Source organism: Zophobas morio, unplaced genomic scaffold, assembly GCF_036711695.1.
Source record: "Zophobas morio isolate AGI-343-1 ecotype UQ-CSIRO unplaced genomic scaffold, CSIRO_AGI_Zmor_V1 ptg000075l, whole genome shotgun sequence".
Classification (NCBI taxonomy): Eukaryota; Metazoa; Arthropoda; class Insecta; order Coleoptera; family Tenebrionidae; genus Zophobas; species Zophobas morio.
The window spans coordinates 1,408,534-1,427,547 of NW_026972180.1; the positions used below are offsets into that span (position 1 = coordinate 1,408,534).

At 31.6% G+C, this 19,014-nt stretch overlaps 1 protein-coding gene across 1 annotated transcript; it reads left to right on the forward strand.

The window, feature by feature from the left end:
- Positions 1-9,332: 9,332 nt before the first annotated feature.
- On the forward strand, positions 9,333-11,590 carry LOC135143760 (BTB/POZ domain-containing protein 9-like). The gene is made up of 11 exons (XM_064075700.1): positions 9,333-9,502; positions 9,556-9,624; positions 9,675-9,741; positions 9,791-10,044; positions 10,095-10,356; positions 10,407-10,611; positions 10,658-10,817; positions 10,864-10,985; positions 11,043-11,131; positions 11,183-11,406; positions 11,490-11,590. Exons 1-11 carry the CDS (start codon positions 9,368-9,370, stop codon positions 11,529-11,531), a joined length of 1,629 nt encoding a protein of 542 aa, XP_063931770.1. The 5' UTR covers positions 9,333-9,367; the 3' UTR covers positions 11,532-11,590.
- The last annotated feature ends 7,424 nt before the right edge of the window (positions 11,591-19,014 follow it).

A 19,014-nucleotide genomic window follows, 5' to 3' on the forward strand; every position in this document is an offset into this window, starting at 1 on the left:
ATTAAAGATTTTCCTACAAAAGGACCCGTAAGTAAGTCCCGGGGATCAAAATTTACCAAAAAATTTCTTCGGAAAATTTTCGGTACCTCTATTGTCAATCTGAAATCATTTTTGCTATAAATTTTCAAATCAGAGAAAAAAATGGGAAAATGGTTTCCAAAAGTTTTCCAAACAACGTTAAAACTTCGTAAAATCGACGGAAAAAAACCAGAACTTCATAAAAAATTCGCCCACAATCTCTTCAGACAACTTTCCGTATATTGTACATTTGAAGTCAATTTAGCTATACCTACATCTTCAAATAACCGAAAAAAAACTGGAAAATAATTCTCAAAATTTTCCAAAAAATTTCAAACGAGTATCCAAACGAATGAAAAACAGGTTTACAGAAGATTATCTTCAAATTTCGAACCTGAAGAGATTTGTGCTAAAAAAAACTAGAAAACTTTCCGTAGATAGATTATACACCTGAATTTTTTTTGAAAAACATGAAAATTCAGAAAACATAGTAAGGATTTTCTGAAAAATAAAATTACGAAAAAGATTCTTTGTGTAATTTCGAAAGTACTCGGGAAAAATAAAAAATTTGGAAGGTTTTCCAAAAACCCATAAACATTTTTAGGATAGAAATTTTGACGAAACAAATTTGAAACGATTTTATAGAAGATTATCTTTAGATTTCGGACCTGAGGAGATTTGTGCTATGGCTAAAAAAGAAACGAAAGTTCATTGAAAATTCTCTCTAAATTACGGAGTTAACCTCGTTTTTGTCAAATAACCGAAAAAAAACATATTTTTGCAAACATTTCTCAAATTAATTCTAAAAGGATTTCTAGAAAACTCCGTCGATTATTGTAAAATTGAAAATTTGCTATAACTCGTCAAATAACAGAGAAAAATTGTAAAATAACTGAGAAATTGTTAAGTAAATATTAAAACCAGACTCTATTTGAACGAAAAAAATTATAAAATTATGAAGAATTTTCCCCAGATTTAGGGCCTGAAAACACAACCGCGAAAAAAGTAACTTATAAACAATTTTCAAAAAAGTACTAAAATAAACTCATCAAATAACCTTAAAAATAGAAAAATAATTTGTAAAGGTGGATTTATTTTTGCCGTAGTCCGTCAAATAACTGAGAAAAATTTTTAAATTTTACACCAAACACGCTAGATCGGAGTAGCTACCTACAGTAGCTTATCAGGTAATAATCATCGAAGTCAGTGGCCTGTTGACAAACAAGTTTAAACTTTTTATCAAGAGATATCTAATTTCAGAATTTAATTACCACCCCAATTAAATCCAACTCTTAAGATAATAAATTGTCAATTAAAGTTTGACACTGCCATTTAGAATCAAATTCAAAGCCAGCTTTGAACCGTACCTAAAATAGAAAACAAAGCGTCAACGACCAAACCGTCAAGGTCACACATGAAACTTTCCACAAATCCCCAAACCCCGCAGACAGCACACTGCCCCCCCCCCCTCCACCGACGAGTTGGTAATAAAACGAAACCTTTTGACATCATAACTCTGCGATCATAAAACATGACATTAAAAATACGCTCTAATATTTCAGTCCCTCCACGCAGCCGTCCAGCTGCGCCGTCCCCGGCCTTCCGGCCCTTCCCGCCGACGACTCTCCAGCCCGACTGCCTTTTCTTTGTAGACATGAACGAGGTTCATCGGAGCGAACAGTGCATTTTAACCACTTATCCACTTACGACGGATGCTCGCCGCCCCCGCCCGCCGGCCCCCGACGACGGCGGGGGAAGTGAGCATCGACCGCGGCCTACGAGTGACAGTGGGATGCGCACTTGGCGGCGCACGTGGACTGCGATTCGCCGCCACAGATACTGGAGAATTGTGGGATGAGCAGAGATAGTAGGAGCATCACCACGCCTATATTTCGGACAAAATGGCGGCGGGATGAGTTTATTGGGGGACCGAGGGAATGGGAGTATTTTTGATAAGTCGGGGACGTTGTGGAGAGTCTCCGGGAGACTTCCAAGCCGGAATTGATGGAAATTTGTTGGGGAATGGTGTAAACAGAGAAAGAACGTCTCCGTTTGGCTAAATATTCAGCTTTCTTGAGGATATTTTGACTTGAAAAAAGAAAAAATTGTTGTACTCCACTGCTAGTCGTGTTATTATTATATCGTGAGTACGAAAAAAATATTTACAAAATATATGATTAACTATTGAAATACCGTAATTTTAAATAAGTAAATGGCAACATTTTTTCGCTTGAGGATTCTATATGGGAAAGTTTCCGGTGATTTTTAGAATTTCTGCTCTAGTTGGCTGAGAATTTTGCCGAAAAGTAGACTTTCCACGAAAAATGAAAACAAAGCACAATTTCGCTTATGACGTTAATGGGCAGCGAAAACTAAATCAGAAATTGAAAAATCACATCGCAGTGATGGAAAAAGTTGAAGAATATTTCGAAAAATTCAAGATTTTTAGTTTTTTTTTTGAAAATTATGAGATTTATTTATACAGTAGGTAGATCGTCGCCTGGGAACTTGTTTGATCTACAGACCAGAGTGCACTCAGGCCAATATCGACCCAAATGACAAAATTTACATTTCCAATTATACCTACTATCACATGGTAAAACGCGCATCAAAATTTGTCCCCAACAATAAAATGACGTAGGAATCTCCAAATTTTACAATAATAGGTGTAATTTAAATTTCCGTGTTGAGTTTTTACATTAGACGTCAAGATTTTTGGAAAAAATATTAACATTTTCCAATTTATAGTTATTGGAAGCATCTTAAATCGTTAGTCACAATTTATCCGTTCATGCCCCCCAGGAATTGATGATGTCATCTTACAATTTTGTCGAATAAATGTTATTTAAATGTTAAAAAGTAGCACCTAGTCCTGAACTTGTGGTTTATAAATACGCTATTGAGATTTTCAATATCTCGATTTTTCAACTGTAGATATCTCAATTTTGGGCTTTTTCAAGTTTTCCATTTTTTCAAATTTTCTATTTCTCAATTTTTTTATTTTTCGATTTCTCAAATTTCAAGTGTTTCAATGATACAATTTCTTAATAACTATTGTCCTCTTCAAGTTTACGATTTTTAAATATTTCGATTTTTCAATTTTTCAAATTTTGACGTTTTTAAATTTTCAGTTTTCCGATTTTTGAACTAAGCTTTTTTTTATTTTCCCAATTGTCGACTTCTCAAAGTTTAGATTTTTCAAGTTCACGATTTTTCGACTTTGCTTTTTTAGTTTTTCGATTTCTCATTTTTCCAATTTTTTGAATTCTCAATTTTTTGGATATTTCGGTTTTGGGATTTTTCAATATTTCGATTTTTCGACTCTTCGCTTTTGGACTCCTAGATTTTTTGATTTCTCGATTTTTTACTTTTTGGATTTTCACTTTTTCGTTAAACTTTACATTTTTTAATTTTCCCATTGTTTCGTACCTCTATTTCTCAATTTTTTAATTTTCCGAAATTTTCAATTTTCGATTTTTCGAATTTTTCTTTTTAAATTTTTGGATTTTTCCATTTTTTGATTTGTCGATTTATCGAATTCAGATGTTTCGATGTTTTGATTGTTCAATTTCTCGATTTATCAATTTTTCAATTTTCAACTTTTTTTCTCAGCTTTCGACTTAGATCTTCTAATTTCTCGATGTCTCAGTTTTTGAATTTTTCGATTTTCCGATTTTTGGGACTCCTGGATTTTTTGATTTCTCGATATTTACTTTTTGGATTTTCAGTTTTTCGTTAAACTTTAGCTACATAGGTATTTGATTTTTAAATATGTATTTCTATTTTTTGAATTTTCGATTTATGGACATCTCACTTTTTCGATTTTTAAATTTTTTCGACTTCAATTTTTCAACTTCACTATTTTTCAAGTTTTCAACGTTTCAATTTTGGGATTTTTTTAATTTTTGTTTTTTCCAATTTTTCGGCTTTTTAATTATTACATTTTTTTTAATTTTTGGTATTTCAATTTTTTTATTTCTAAAGTCTTCAATTTTCCGACTTTTTGGTTGTTAATTTTTCATTTTGTCAGTTTTTAGATGTTTCAATTTTTCGATTTATCGAAATTTCGTTGATATTTTAATTTTTCAACGTTTTAAATTTTAGATTTTTAAATTTTTAGATTTTTCAGTTCTTTCAATTTCTCAAATTTTGACGTTTCTGAATTTTTAGTTTCCCTATTTCTCAATTAATCTATTTTTTTTTTATTTTCCTATTTCTCGACTTCCCAAAGTTCTTCACTTTTTCGATTTTCAAATTTTTCTAGATTTTAATTTCCCAATTTATGGATATTTCGTTTCATACCTCTATTTCTCAATTTTTCAATTTTCCGAAATTTTCAATTTTCGATTTTTCGAATTTTTCTTTTTAAATTTTTGGATTTTTCCATTTTTTGATTTGTCGATTTATCGAATTCAGATGTTTCGATATTTTAATTGTTCAATTTCTCGATTTATCAATTTTTCAATTTTTAACTTTTCTTCTCAGCTTTCGACTTTGATCTTCTGATTTCTCGATGTCTCAGTTTTTTAATTTTTCGATTTTCCGATTTTTGGGACTCCTGGATTTTTTGATTTCGCGATATTTTACTTTTTGGATTTTCAGTTTTTCGTTAAACTTTACCTACATTTTTCAATTTTTCGACTGTTTTATACCTCTATTCCTCAATTTATCAATTTTCCGAAATTTTCAATTTTCGATTTTTCCAATTTTTCTATTTTAAATCTTTTGATTTTTCAATTTTTTTATTTGTATCGAATTCAAATGTTTCGATGTTTTGATTGTTCAATTTCTCGATTTAACTATTTTTCAATTTTTAACTTTTCTTCTCAGCTTTCGCCTCCTCAATCTTTTGATCTTCTGATTTTTCGATTTCTCGATGTCTCAGTTTTTGAATTTTTAAATATTCCGTTTTCCGGATTTTTCGGTTTTTCGATTTTTTATTTTTGGGGCTTTTCAATTTTTCGATTTTTTAAATTCTGTAGTTACGATTTTTAAGTTTTAGATTTTCGAATATTTATCTTTTGATTTGGGTCCATTTTTCAATTATGCGATATTTTAATTGTTCAATGTTGTGAATTTTAGATTTTCCGATTTTTTAATTTTTCAGTTTTTCAAATTTCTATTTTTCAAATTTTGACGTTGCTAAATATTCAGTTTTCCGATTTTTCAATTAATCTCCTTATTTCTGATTTTCTCATATATCGACTTCTCGAAGTTTCGATTTTTCATTTCTTCAATTTTTCAATTTTTCGACTTTGCTATTTTGGTTTTTCGATTTCCCAAATTTCCAATTTTTTAATTTCTCGATTTTTCGATTTTTTATTTTCTTGATTTTCAGTTTTCCGTTTTTTAAACTTTAGATTTTTCAATTTTTCAACCGTTTTATGTTTAGATTTCTCAAATTTTCAAATTTTCGATATTTTTCATTTTTCAAAATTCTAAATTTTTCAATTTCTCGAGTTTTCAGTTCTTTTCAATTTTCCGAATTTTTAAATTTTCGATTTTGGCATTTTTCGATTTCTCAATTTTACGATTTTTCGACTTTTCGACTCCTCGATTCTTCGATTTTTGGTTTTTCGATTTCCCGATATCTCTGTTTTTGAATTTTTCGATGTTTCGATTTTTCGATTTGTTGCTTTTTCGATTTTTTACTTTTCGGCTGTTCAATTTTTCGATCTTTCGATTTTTGAATTATCCAATTTTTCGATTTTCCAATTTTTTAAATTTTCGAGTTTCGATTTACCGGGATTCTTCAATTTTTCGAGAATTTATTTTTTATTCAATTTCTGCATTTCGTGTTTTTTGTTTTTTCAATTTTTGGATTTCTTAAATTTTACATTTTTCGATTTTTTGACAATTCGATATTCCGATTTTTAAGTTTTTTTAAATTGCAATCTTTCAATTTCTCGATTTTTCGATATTTCAGTTTCGTGATTTTTCAATTTTGTGACTTTTCAATTTTTCGATTCATCGTTTTTTGATTTTCCAATTTCGCGATTTCTCGATGTTTGATTTGTTGACTACTCAATTTTTTGATTTTTCAGTTTTGCAGTTCCACAATTTTTCGATTTCTCAGGTTACAGATTTTTCAATTTTTAGATTTTTTAAATTTCAGATTTTTACATTTAAAATTTTTCGGTATTTTGATGTTTCGATTTTTCGAGTGTTCAACCTTTCGATTTTTTGTCTTCTCGGCTTTGGATTTGCCAATTTTTTGGTTTTGAAAGTCTTTGATTTTCCGATTTTTCGGTTTTTCAATTTCCTGACTTTTCTGTTCCGTTTTTTTGAAATTTAGAATTTTTTGATTTCGGGGCATTTCAATTTCTCGACTCGATTTTTCGACTTCTCGATTTTCCAATTTTTCAATTCTCCCAAAATTTCAAGAAATAAACTTGCGGGTTTTTCAAATTCTTTATTCTCGTTTTTTTGATTTTTCAGTTTTTCGGTTTTTCAATTTTTCGATTTCTTAAATTTTATATTTTTCGATTTTTCAATATTCCGATTTTACAATTTTTTGATGTTTCAATTTCCTGATTTTTAAATATGTATTTCTATTTTTTGAATTTTCAATTTATGGACATCTCAGTTTTTCGATTTTTTAATTTTTTCGACTTCAATTTTTCAACTTCACGATTTCTCAAGTTTTTAACATTTCAATTTTGGGATTTTTTTAATTTTTGTTTTTTCCAATTTTTCGGCTTTTTAATTATTCCATTTTTTTTATTTTTGGTATTTCAATTTTTTTATTTCTAAAGTCTTCAATTTTCCGACTTTTTAGTTGTTAATTTTTCATTTTGTCAGTTTTTAGATGTTTCAATTTTTCGGTTTATCGAAATTTTGTTGAGTTTTAAATTTTAGATTTTCGAATTTTTATTTTTTGGTTTTTTGATTGATTTCTCCATTTTTTAGTTTTACGATATTTTAATTTTTCAACGTTTTAAATTTTAGATTTTTAAATTTTTAGATTTTTCAGTTCTTCAATAGACCTTCCAATTTCTCAAATTTTGACGTTTCTGAATTTTTAGTTTTCCTATTTCTCAATTAATCTATTTTTTGATTTTCCTATTTCTCGACTTCCCAAAGTTCTTCACTTTTTCGATTTCCCAATTTTTCTATATTTTAATTTCCCAATTTATGGATATTTCGTTCAATTTGTGATTTTTCAGTTTTTCGATTCTTCAATTTTTCTTCTGTTTCTCAATTTCTAGATATTTCAGTTTGGGATTTTTTAGTCGGTATTTCGACTTTTCGATTTTTCGAGTTCTGGATTTTTAGATTTCTCGACTTTTTACTTTTTAGATTCTCAATTTTTTGACTTCTCGAAGTTCTTTTCCAGACTATTTTTGAAATATGTAACTTTAAAACAAAAAAATTCGAAATTCTAAAAATCAGATTTTGGGATCAGATTGTCAAGATTTAGGTAGGTACTTATGTTGCAGAATGCTTTTATACATTTTCATTCAATATCTTTAAAAGTTCAGTATTTTAATATATATCTACCTATATTTTTTTTTAAATTTCGTTTATCTTTGAAAATTTCCTAGGGAGATTTTTTTTTATAGATTTTGTCGAATTTATTTTTAGCTTCTGTTTTTCCAAAATCACAACCATTTTTTCAGAATCGCTAATATAAAATGTGGCCATTTATAGATTAAAAAAAAATGACTTTTATCCTGAATATTTCCAAAAACTTGTTTTAAGACCATAAACGTGCTACTTTAACCCATAATTTTTTGTGCATTTTCATAGAGTGAGAATTAAAAAAAAAATTGTTGTTTCAAAAAGCCTTTTTGGTCAACTTTTGCCATCATATGAAATTTTTGACCCTATTTCAAATAACTTTGGAAATTACTTAAACAGTTTTATCCCTAGAATTCAATTCCCAGAAATCATTGTCAGAGTCATTTCTTCGAAAATTCCTGCCACTTTTACAGAATCACTAATATGAAAAATGCACTTCTTAGATTTTTTAATCAACTCGTCGAAATCTATTTCCCAGATTTTTTCTGGATTTTTAGGCAACTTTTCCAAAATCTCACTTTTTTTAGTACCACCACATAAGAATTTTTTATCTTTACTAGAGTGCCTTCAAAAATTAGCGAAATTTCAGAATCGTCAATTTAAATCAAATGTGACAAATTTTAGAATTAAAAGAAAAATACTTTTAAACCGAGTATTGCAAAAAAATGTTTCAAATACTCATATCAATTTTTTTACTTTTTCTCAATCACCTTAAAAAATTACCGAAACAAATTTTGTGTAAACTTCGACATCCGAATGTTATTTTCAGTTTCATTTTTTCGAAAATTCCTATAATTTCTAGTATTTATTAAAAAAAAACACTTTGAAAGCGAACGTTTTGAAAGTCACTTCTGCCTTCATTTCTTCGATAACTTAACCTGTTTTTCCAGAATCGTCCATTGAAAACTCGCAATTTTTAAAGATTTCGAAAAAGTCAAATTTTACACAGAATTTTCCGAAAATATTACTCCGTTACCATCAACACGCTATATTTTTTTTATTTTTTAAAAGTGAAATTTTTTCAAATTTCGACCAATTTTTAACATTTTCGAAACTTAACTAAATACATCTCATATGAAACTTTAATTCTACGATAGTAAAAAGGTTGAAAATATTTATAGCTCTTTCGTTTTGTTCGGTCATATCGCAAAACAAAAAAACACAAACATGTTTTTCATTAGAACTTGTTTTTAGCAAAATAGAAAATAATATTTTATAAGCAGAGGACGGATTGTTAGGCAAATACTTAGGTATCTGTTAATTGTTTGTCCAATGTTTTAAAAATAATTTAGAATTCTGCATTTTTTGATTGTGTATGTTTACTGAAAATTTAATTTTTTTTTTTATAAGAAGTAAAGATTTTTTTCTTTTGAACCTTCTAAGTCGCAAAAGTAATTAAGACTACCACTAGAAACCATTACATTTTGTGTAGTTTTCTACATATTTTGTTAAAAATTTTGAGTCTCTGACAGATTAGACATTAAAGTAAAAAAAACTAACAAAAAAAAATATAAACGGCAATTTACTTTTTAGTAACCACTGCGTAACCATTACAACAATCCTTGATTTTGTCGGAAAATAGGTATTTAGTAAAGATTCCTGAAAAATCTGGAACTTTAAAATCGATTAAAGACGATTTAGGATAAAATTCTTTTTAGTAATCTGGAAGAATAAAGTTTTGCTACATACATATCCGCCTTCTAAACGATGTGGTTACGCTTCCTTTCTCTATCATTTTGTGTTGCCTATATAAAGCAAACGAATATTTCCACCTTCAGTGTTGATTCCGTCAAACGAAAACACTTAAACTGTGTAAAATCTAAACAAAATGGTGCAAAGTGACGAAAGTGTGACCATTACAGACACCACCAAGTTACTGGAAGATGTGGCATCTCTCTATCTCAACCAGAAATTTTCTGATATTACGTTGCTCGTCGATGACCAAAAACTATATGCTCACAAGGTTAGTCTACAATTACTTGGTATGAATTATCGAAAATGTATTACACACTTTAGGTCATTCTGGCTGTAAGGAGCAAATACTTTGAGTCTATACTTTACGAAGATGCGCAAAACACAAACCAGGTACAAGATTTGACAATTTCTTGCAAAATAATCCTTACACAAAATTTTAGACCGAAATAACAATAACCGGTTTGGCTTTTGACGCTTTAAGTAGTCTATTAAAATACATCTATACAGGTGGACCATCAGTTTTTACAATAGAACCAGATTCATGGATAAATTTTAGGCACCATCGATTTTTCTTCCGATGTTGAGTCAACCCTTCAGGTACTTGGACTTGCCCATCAAAATTCATTAACAGACATCCAAACTACCGTCGTTAAAAAACTAAAACCGCTTCTAAATTTGAAAAACGTTTACGCCGTCCTCAACACTGCCAATCTCTACGACTTAGAAGAACTGGCCGAAGCCTGTCATTCCTTCATGGACCTTAACGCATCTGAAGTCGTCACTAGTGACTCTTTCACCGACCTGTCCCAAGTAAAACCAGAGTAGTGTTAATGTTTACACACATCATACTTTTGTTACAGAAATCGATGATTAAACTTTTACAACGCAATGATTTTGTTGCTCCTGAAATCGAAATTTTCAAAAGCGTGGCTAAGTGGTGCAAAAAGAACAACGATGTCGATGATTTAGTGATACAGTGTGTTCGTTTATCGTCGATGACTGTCATAGACATCGTAACTACAGTCTGGTCTGCGAAACTATTCGACTGTGAAAAGTTGTTACAAGCCATTGCTGAGATCGTTGGCGTCAAAACAAAAACTTCCACTTCTAGAGGGTTCTATCGTAAGAAATTGTCTCCAAAGTCGGGATAAAAATACAGTGAGAGTTTTAAGTTTTGGACGAAAACCTAGCAACTGCTCAACACAACGCTGAAGTGATTGTTGGAACAAATACATCTTGGTTATTGACAGGCGATGGAAACACAGAAAGTAAGTTTGCAAACCACGGTGTAGACGAAGAAAGTGGGATTATTGTCAAGCTTGGTACTCCATCTTTTGTTAACCATTTCAAAATGAGACTCTGGGATGGGGATAACCGGTACGTACGAAAATATTATTTACCGTTTTAAGACAATTCGTTGTAGCTCTTATTCTTATTACATTTCGGTTTCTCTTGACCAGAAGAATTGGAAAAGAGTTATCGACCACAGTCTTATTAGTTGTCGTTCAGACCAGGTTCTGTTTTTTAATCAGCAGGTGGTTCAGTACATAAAAATTGTAGGGACGCACAACACAGCCAACCGAGTAAGAATATAAACAGTATCACGTCATTTATTTACTTTTAAATTAGGATTTTCGCATCATGTCCTTCGAAGCATATTACAAAAATGATATACCTACAATTAGAAATGGTATTATTTGCCCCAATTACAATGTTGCAACTATAGAGAAGAAAACGATTGTTATTGAAGGGTAAGCGAAAAAATACATGTAGAATTATAATAATAACAGTTACGATCATTTTCTAAGAGTAAATCCCCCCGCATTGCTTGATGGTAATTCCCTTGATTCATATACCTATCACAAAATAGGCAGTGGAAATATTACAATACAACTGGGTACTTCAGTGCAATTTTAAATTTTTGTTTGAAAAAATTACTAATCCGTAGCTCAACCTTACATGATTTCAACAATGAGACTTTTATTACATGATAATGATGGTTCCCGACAGTTTAGATATTTTGTTGAAACTTCTGTCAATAAGTCAGATTGGGAGATTGCTGTTGATCTAAGGAATGAAGATTGCACATCTTGGCAAAATCTTCGGTTTAAAGAAAGGGCGGTAGTTTTCATCAGGATAACCGGAACTTACGATTCTATGAGCGGCTTTTCCGTAAGTAATACTTATATAATTTAATATTATTAAAATTTTTGAATGTTTGAACTTAAGAACGATTTTCGCTTCGAAAATTTTAGTATTTTCTTGTGTCGTACTTCGAATGTCCCTCCGAGATGTGAAGGAAATACATGGAAGATCTGGCCATTGCTAACAAGGTGTCGACAAAACGGATTCTTTATATGACAAATAATAAAATTAATTTATCATAAAGGATGCTTTGATTAAACATACCAAAATAACCTCCCAAATCATCTACCACCATAAATATTAACTCTTACGTATTCCTCACTCCATATTAAACGGATCGAGTATCCGGTTTAAAAATTTGCTCATAGAACTTGAAAGGTTCGAGGAATCGAATACTTTAAACCGTAATGCGGATTTTTGAGCCATTTTGAAGTTATGTTTCATTAAATTTGAAAAAAAGGCTTTTTTTTAACTCAAAAGTGACACCTTCTTACATAATCCTTCATACATAAAAGAGTCCTCGATCTAAAAATTTGGTCATAGAACTAGACAGGTTCAAGAAGTCGAATGGTTCAAACCGCAATGCGGGTTCTAGAGACATGGCGGACGACGAGGACGGTAGTAATACCGATCCTCAAAAATATAATAATTGTAAGCTGTGTAAAAGTTATATAGGGATAAATACAGCTCGAATTAAGTGTAAAAAGTGCAGTGTTGTGCTCCATATTAAGTGTTTCGAAAATTTGGCCAAATTGGTGTGTATCAAAGAAGATGAGTGGTACTGTAAATCTTGTGAATCAGCACTCGACGATGTGCATAAATCTGCAGCCACATTAGAATATGAAAAACGTGCTCTCCAAGAACAAGTGTTATTGCTCCGGAAATTAGTTGATCAACTTGAAAGGGTGAACCATCTTCAAACTGAAAAAATAGAGAGCATCGAACTCAACTCATTTAATAAACAGCCTTCGTATGCAGATACCGCAAAAACTACAGCAAGTTGCAAAAATTCCGCCGATATTTTTATTAAGTACCAAGGTTCAACGAAAATAAAGCCTGATAAAGTATTGGAAACAATTTGTCATAAGGTAAATTCTAGTTAAATGTGATAGCGACTGTTCGCGTGACATACTAATGAATGAATTGAAAACGTCACTTAGCCAAGAATACGTCATCGAAAAATCCAAAAAATGGAACCCATGTCTGTTTGTCAAAGGAGGTGGCAAAGACATATTAGAAATGAACGATGATGAGTTAGTTAATAATATATTAGTCATGAATGGGTTAGATACATATGTTGATCATTTAAAACTTAAAAGATTCAAGTCGAAATATACTTATAACTTTGTAATAGAAGTTACTAATAATTTGCGCCAAAAAAAATTTAGAAATTTAGGTGGTAAAATATACGTGGGGTGGAGCTTATGCTCTTGTACCGATCATTTGCAGATTACACGCTGCTACAAATGTTTCAGATTTGGTCATATAGCAAGTAACTGTACTGAGAACAAATTAGTTTGCGCCAAGTATACTGGAGATCATAACTCTGAGTGTCAGCCACATCAGCAAAAATGTATCAATTGTCTTGAGTACCACGAACGAAACAAATCTTCCAATATAGACGTAAATCGTGTTTGCGGAGATGAAGCTAAATGGTTTGTGTACCAAAATAAAGTTAAATATTTACAAAATAAGATTGACTATGGTTCATAAAGTTCAAAAAAATTTTAAAATAGCACATGTTCGGTCACTTACAGCTAGTTTTTGTCGATTTTTGTGACTTGGTTAACGCAGATAACTTTGATTTCATTGGGATTAGCGAAACATGGCTTTCAAATAAGATTGCTTCTGCTGATATAGGTCTGAATGGTTACAACTTATTTCGTATGGACAGACCCGATGAGCGAAGAGGAGGTGGAGTCGGTTTTTGTGTAAGAAATAATATAAATTGTGATGCTGTTAAATTTGACGTTGATGATAATGATTGTATGGAACATATGTGGCTTAAATGTAAGGTTAATCATACAAGCATTCTTATATGAGTGATTTACAGACCGGAAGGTAATTTAATGAATACTATTAACTTAGTAGAAGATATTTTGTCCCAAGCAATACCAGAGTACGATATAGTTGCAATCGTAGGTGATCTTAACATTGATCTATTAAATATTACTAATGTGCTAACTGACTCTATGTCTAATTTTGACATGTTTCAAATTATCGATGAAGCTACTAGAGTGACTGCTACATCAGCGACTTTGGTTGACCATATTTTTTTGAACAAACCGGATTTAGTCTTGAACAAAGGTACGAAAAATGCAGACGCCATATCAGACCACAGACTGGTATTTGCTGAATTAAAAATTTGTTCGCCTATACAAAAACCAAAATATATTACATTACGAAATTTAAAGCAAATAAATAATGATCGCTTTCAGTTAGACTTGTCAAGTATACATTGGGATAATGTCTTCTACTTTCCTACTATAGATGAAAAGTTGGAATTTTTGACAACAAACATTTTACTATTATTCGACATCCATGCTCCTTTGCGTACCATAAGAATCACCAAACCTAAAGCTCCGTGGTTGACTGATGTGTTAAAGCTATTTTTTCGTGAAAGAGACCTAGTAACTATAAAAAACATAAAACCCCTGAGAATTTGAACAAATATAAAAATTTAAGAAACTTTGCGCTCAGAAGAGAGAAAAAGGCTTAGTTGGTTAATATGTGCGGTCAAAACAACAGTCGACAATTTTGGAAATCTTTAAATGCCTTACACATTGCTAGGACCAGGTATCTTGAAATTCCATCTCACTTAAATAATCCTGATACAATTAACAATTTTTTTGCATCTGTTTTTCAGAATGTGTCTCCTAATCCTAACATGACTGATTTTTATTCTTCTCAAAAATTCAAAGACAATTTAGTTTTCACTTTCCAGTTATCAACAATTGAAGAAGTTGCTTTAATTATTCGTTCTCTAAAATCTAATGCCTTAGGGTTGGATCAAATTTCGTTAGAAATGATACAGCTCTGTGATACTTCCTCACATTACTCATTTAATTAATTGCTGCATCGAAGCTGATTACTTTCCTACTGCTTGGAAAGCGGCTTTAATTAGATCTCTGCCAAAAGTATCATCACCTGAATCTTCCAGCGACTTACGTCCAATTGGCTTGTTGCCTACTCTTTCTAAGATTTTCGAACGCGTTCTTATGCAACAGTTAGGAAAATATAGTGAAGAAAATGAAATTATACCAAATCATCAGTTCGGTTTCAGACAGAATCACACTACTACCACTGCTTTGCTACATTTAACTGATATTTTAATCCGTAATCTAGACCAGAAGTTGTCGTCAATTCTTGTGACACTGGACTACTCCAAAGCTTTCGATTAAATAATTCACGAACTACTACTTGCGAAGCTTTCATATTATGGTTTGTGTAATTCGTCTGTAAGTTTAATTAAGTCATATCTATGTGATCGTGGACAAAAAGTGGTGATAGGTAGTAAGTTTTCGGACGTTGTGGCAGTAACCTCAGGTGTGCCTCAAGGAAGTGTCCTGGGGCCGCTTTTGTTCACTATCTTTATTGCGGATATAGCCAATGTTGTCAGGAATTGTGGTATTTTTTCTTATGCTGATGACATCTCTTTAGTTTTTAAATTTAAATCGGAGGAAACCAATACTAATGCATCGTTAATTTTTAAACCTTTGTCCACTAGAAGCAACCCAAGGCATAAGTTATTTTTGTTATCTAAACATTCTACATCCATGTTTTGCAGGAGTTATTCTTACAATGCCATCACCTTGTATATTAGCATTGACCAAACAGCAAAATGTTATAATTTGGCTTTGTTTAAAAAAATTATTTTTAGATATTTGTTATTTAAACAGAATAGTTGATTTTTTTTTATAATTACCTATAATTATACACATGTATATCATAATTTACATATGTTAATAACTTTTCTCAGAAATCTGTATTTTGTTGTATTGTTGGGTGATTAAGTGGTGGAATGGCCTGTGGCTAAACTTCGCCACCTTCGATAAATAAATAAAGACGTTATTATTATTATTATTATTATTATTATTTCGCTATGAAAATCTGTCTGCCAAAATAAGTTTTTCACAATGTTTACAAAAATTTTGCCACATGCTTGGCGTACATTTAGAAAGCGCCTCAAGCCATAAATTCTCCACCCTATTTTTGAAGGTTGAGAATTTACATGCTTGTTGTAATAGTTCTTACAAAATCTCCACGCCATTTCAATTGGAATATAGGTATTGACAATGGTACGGAGGCAATCTAAGAACTTCATGGCCACTTTCTCTTAATGTCTCGTCTACCAAATACTTTTTTTTCTATTATTTCTGAAGGGTTTAATTAAATCTCACAACTGTTACTTCGAAAATGTTTTGTCAAATTCAACACTATGTTTATTCCTGCATTTCACATTTTTTACTACAAAAAGTGGGTGGTTTTTCCAACTGAACCGAATGATACGGTGCATTGTCTAAAACCACCACACATTTTTGGTTCAACTTTGCCAAAGCAGGAATGAGCTGATTGACCACCCAATTTTGAAAAATTGTCCCGTCCATCGTTTTATGATAGTATCCATCGTTATTTTTTGAATTAAAAAAATTGTTACAACCATCCAAAAACCCCGTTGAACAACCCGCGTGGAGAATAGTAAACCTTAATCCTTCACTTGTAATTTTGGTGGGATTGCTTTTTAGATCAGTACCGTGCACCCAGCGACAAATATTTTTAATTTTATACAACAGGAGAATCTCGAAATTGACAAAAAGTTTGACGAGTTTATACGCATTGTACAACTACATGCAAGTCTTGCTTTTCCAGAGAGAATTATTGTTTCTAGTAGAACTTACGATAACTACAAAATCAAATGGTTCGACAAGGAGCTGCAAGAAATGCGCTCAAAACTTCAGTTATTAAGTGAATTTCATAATACACAAAAAACGAACGACTCTAGAAAAGCAAGAAATCATCTTAGAACGGCCTACCGTAATAAATTAATAGAAAAAAAAAACAAGTCTACAATGATAAATTTATAAAGTCAGCAAGCAATCAAACTGCTGCAATGTGGAAAACTATAAATAATAAACTTGCCAAATACAGTAACAAATGTAATCCACCTAATTGTAACATAACCTGCAACATATTTAACAATTACTTTGTAAATATAGGCTCCAATATCACTGCCGGCTTAGTAAGTGGTAACAGTGCTGTGATATATTTGTCTAACTATGTTAATTGTGTGTCTGTCCATGATTCATTTAAATTTCAAGAAGTTTCTTGTGCCAAAGTGAGAGACACAATAGATGGTCTCAAAAATAAGAACTCCTTTGACACATACAACATAAACGCGAAAATTAACAAACATGTTAAAGATCTCGTAATCTCACCTCTAACAAAGTTAATCAATTTATGTATATCAAACTGTATCTTCCCAGAATGTTTAAAACTAACAACTGTTATACCAATTTATAAAAATAAAGGTGAGCTGAACGACCCTTCAAATTACAGGCCAATTGCACTCCTTCCTATCTTTTCAAAGATATTTGAGAAAATAATGAATGACCAACTATATTCATTCTTTGAATCCAACAAACTTTTCGCTGAAGCACAGTACGGCATCAGACAAAAAAGATCCACACAATCAGTAGTCCTAACACTAGTGGATCATATTACTTCAATCCTCGAAAATGGCGGATACGGGGTGGCCTCCTTCCTCGACCTATCGAAAGCTTTTGACTGTGTCTCTCACAATATTTTGCTTGGAAAACTTGGTACATACAACCTACATAAGTCTAGCATTAAGCTCATAAAATCATATTTGGATGATAGATCTCAAGTTGTCAAATACAAACACAATATCTCAGATTGTCTTAAAATAAACCTAGGCGTACCACAAGGATCTATCTTAGGACCGCTCTTGTTTCTCATATTTACAAACGATTTACCGACATCAATAACATTAGATACTGTCTTATACGCAGATGACACTACTTTGTTGAGTAAAGCAATGACCGCTCAATCGGCAGCATCAATTAACAGAGAGACACAGACAATAATCAGAAATTGGTTTGAACAAAATCGGCTAAGACTAAGCCTAGATAAATCGGTAAATATTATGTTTACCCTAAACAAAGTAACACCTTTCCCTGTTTATGAAGACACGACAGAGTTCCTGGGTATCACTGTAGATTCCAAACTTGATTGGAAGAAACGCGGACAGGAATTATGATGTAAATCACTTCTTGAATGACAATGAATCATCATTTTATAATGTAAATTGAGCTAGGTAGTCATAGCTAAATTTTTGACATGTACAAAACTGTAGTTTCAAGTACGAATAAATTAAGACCCACCACTGACCCGGAAATGACCGGCATTCAGGCAAGACTTCTATCATTACGGGTACTAAGACCAAGTAATGATATGCATTGATAAGATTAACAAAACAACTTTCGAGATTCTAGAATTACAGCATACAAAGTAGTCTGCTATTATTCTCTAATCTCACCCCATCCCCAAAAGTCTAGCGTAACTACCACATCACTTGGAAAGTGACCTACACTACTTTGACCTACTGGTGCTAATCTAATCTGACTGACATGATCAGACTGTTCAAAAAACTTACGAACAATATGACATGTTCCTAACAAAACAGCTTTTTGAATTTTGAGAATTATTTAATCATTCAAATGCAAAGACTTTAAATTCTCAACTAAGCTATTTGGAACTACACCTACATTAGAGATAACTAGGGGTAGAATTGAAATTTTTTTAAGATTCAACCTAGATTTCATTTCTATCGATAATTGTAGATATTTTGAAATTTTGGTGTGGTGTTTGAATAATGTTATTTGTGTTAGGAACAGCAATGTCAATGAGAATGGCTTCGTTCGTGTGTTTTTTGATAAGTATGATGTCTGGTCTGTTAGCTGTAATGTTTAAGTCTGTAAGTATTGGGCGATCCCAATATAATTTGTATTTGTTATTTTCAAGGAACGGAGATGCAATGTAAGTGTAATAGGGTGTCGTATCTTCGATTAAGTTCAAAGTGTTGCTAATTCTTTGTGAATGATTTTGGCTGCATTGTCGTGTCTAGCTTTGTAGTCAGTTTGTGCCAGGATGCTGCAGGAAGATATTATGTGTTGGATCGTTTCAGGTTTTGCTTTGCAGAGGCGACAGCAGTCGTTTCTTATGTTCGGATCTTTGATGATGTATTTTCTATAATTCTTGGTATTGATTACTTGGTCTTGAATAGCAAACACAAATCCTTCTGTTTCGGCATACAAACTTGATTTTTTTAACCAAATCAATGACATCTTCTTATTGACATGATTTTCTTCTAAGTCTTTGTAGAATTTTCCATGTAGTTGTTTTTGTTTTAGCCCACTTATTATTTTATCTATTGTGTGGGGGGTGTGGATTTCTTCGGTGTTCGACAGATTTAAGGGTGCGTGGTTCAAATCTGGTCTTGTGATGGTGCGAAACATTTCATTTCTTTCTGCTCGTTTCAAGAAATACGTCTTCAGATCTGAGGTTTGTCTCTGATATAAGTTTTCTAGGTTCTGGAAACCCCTTCCTCCATTCTGT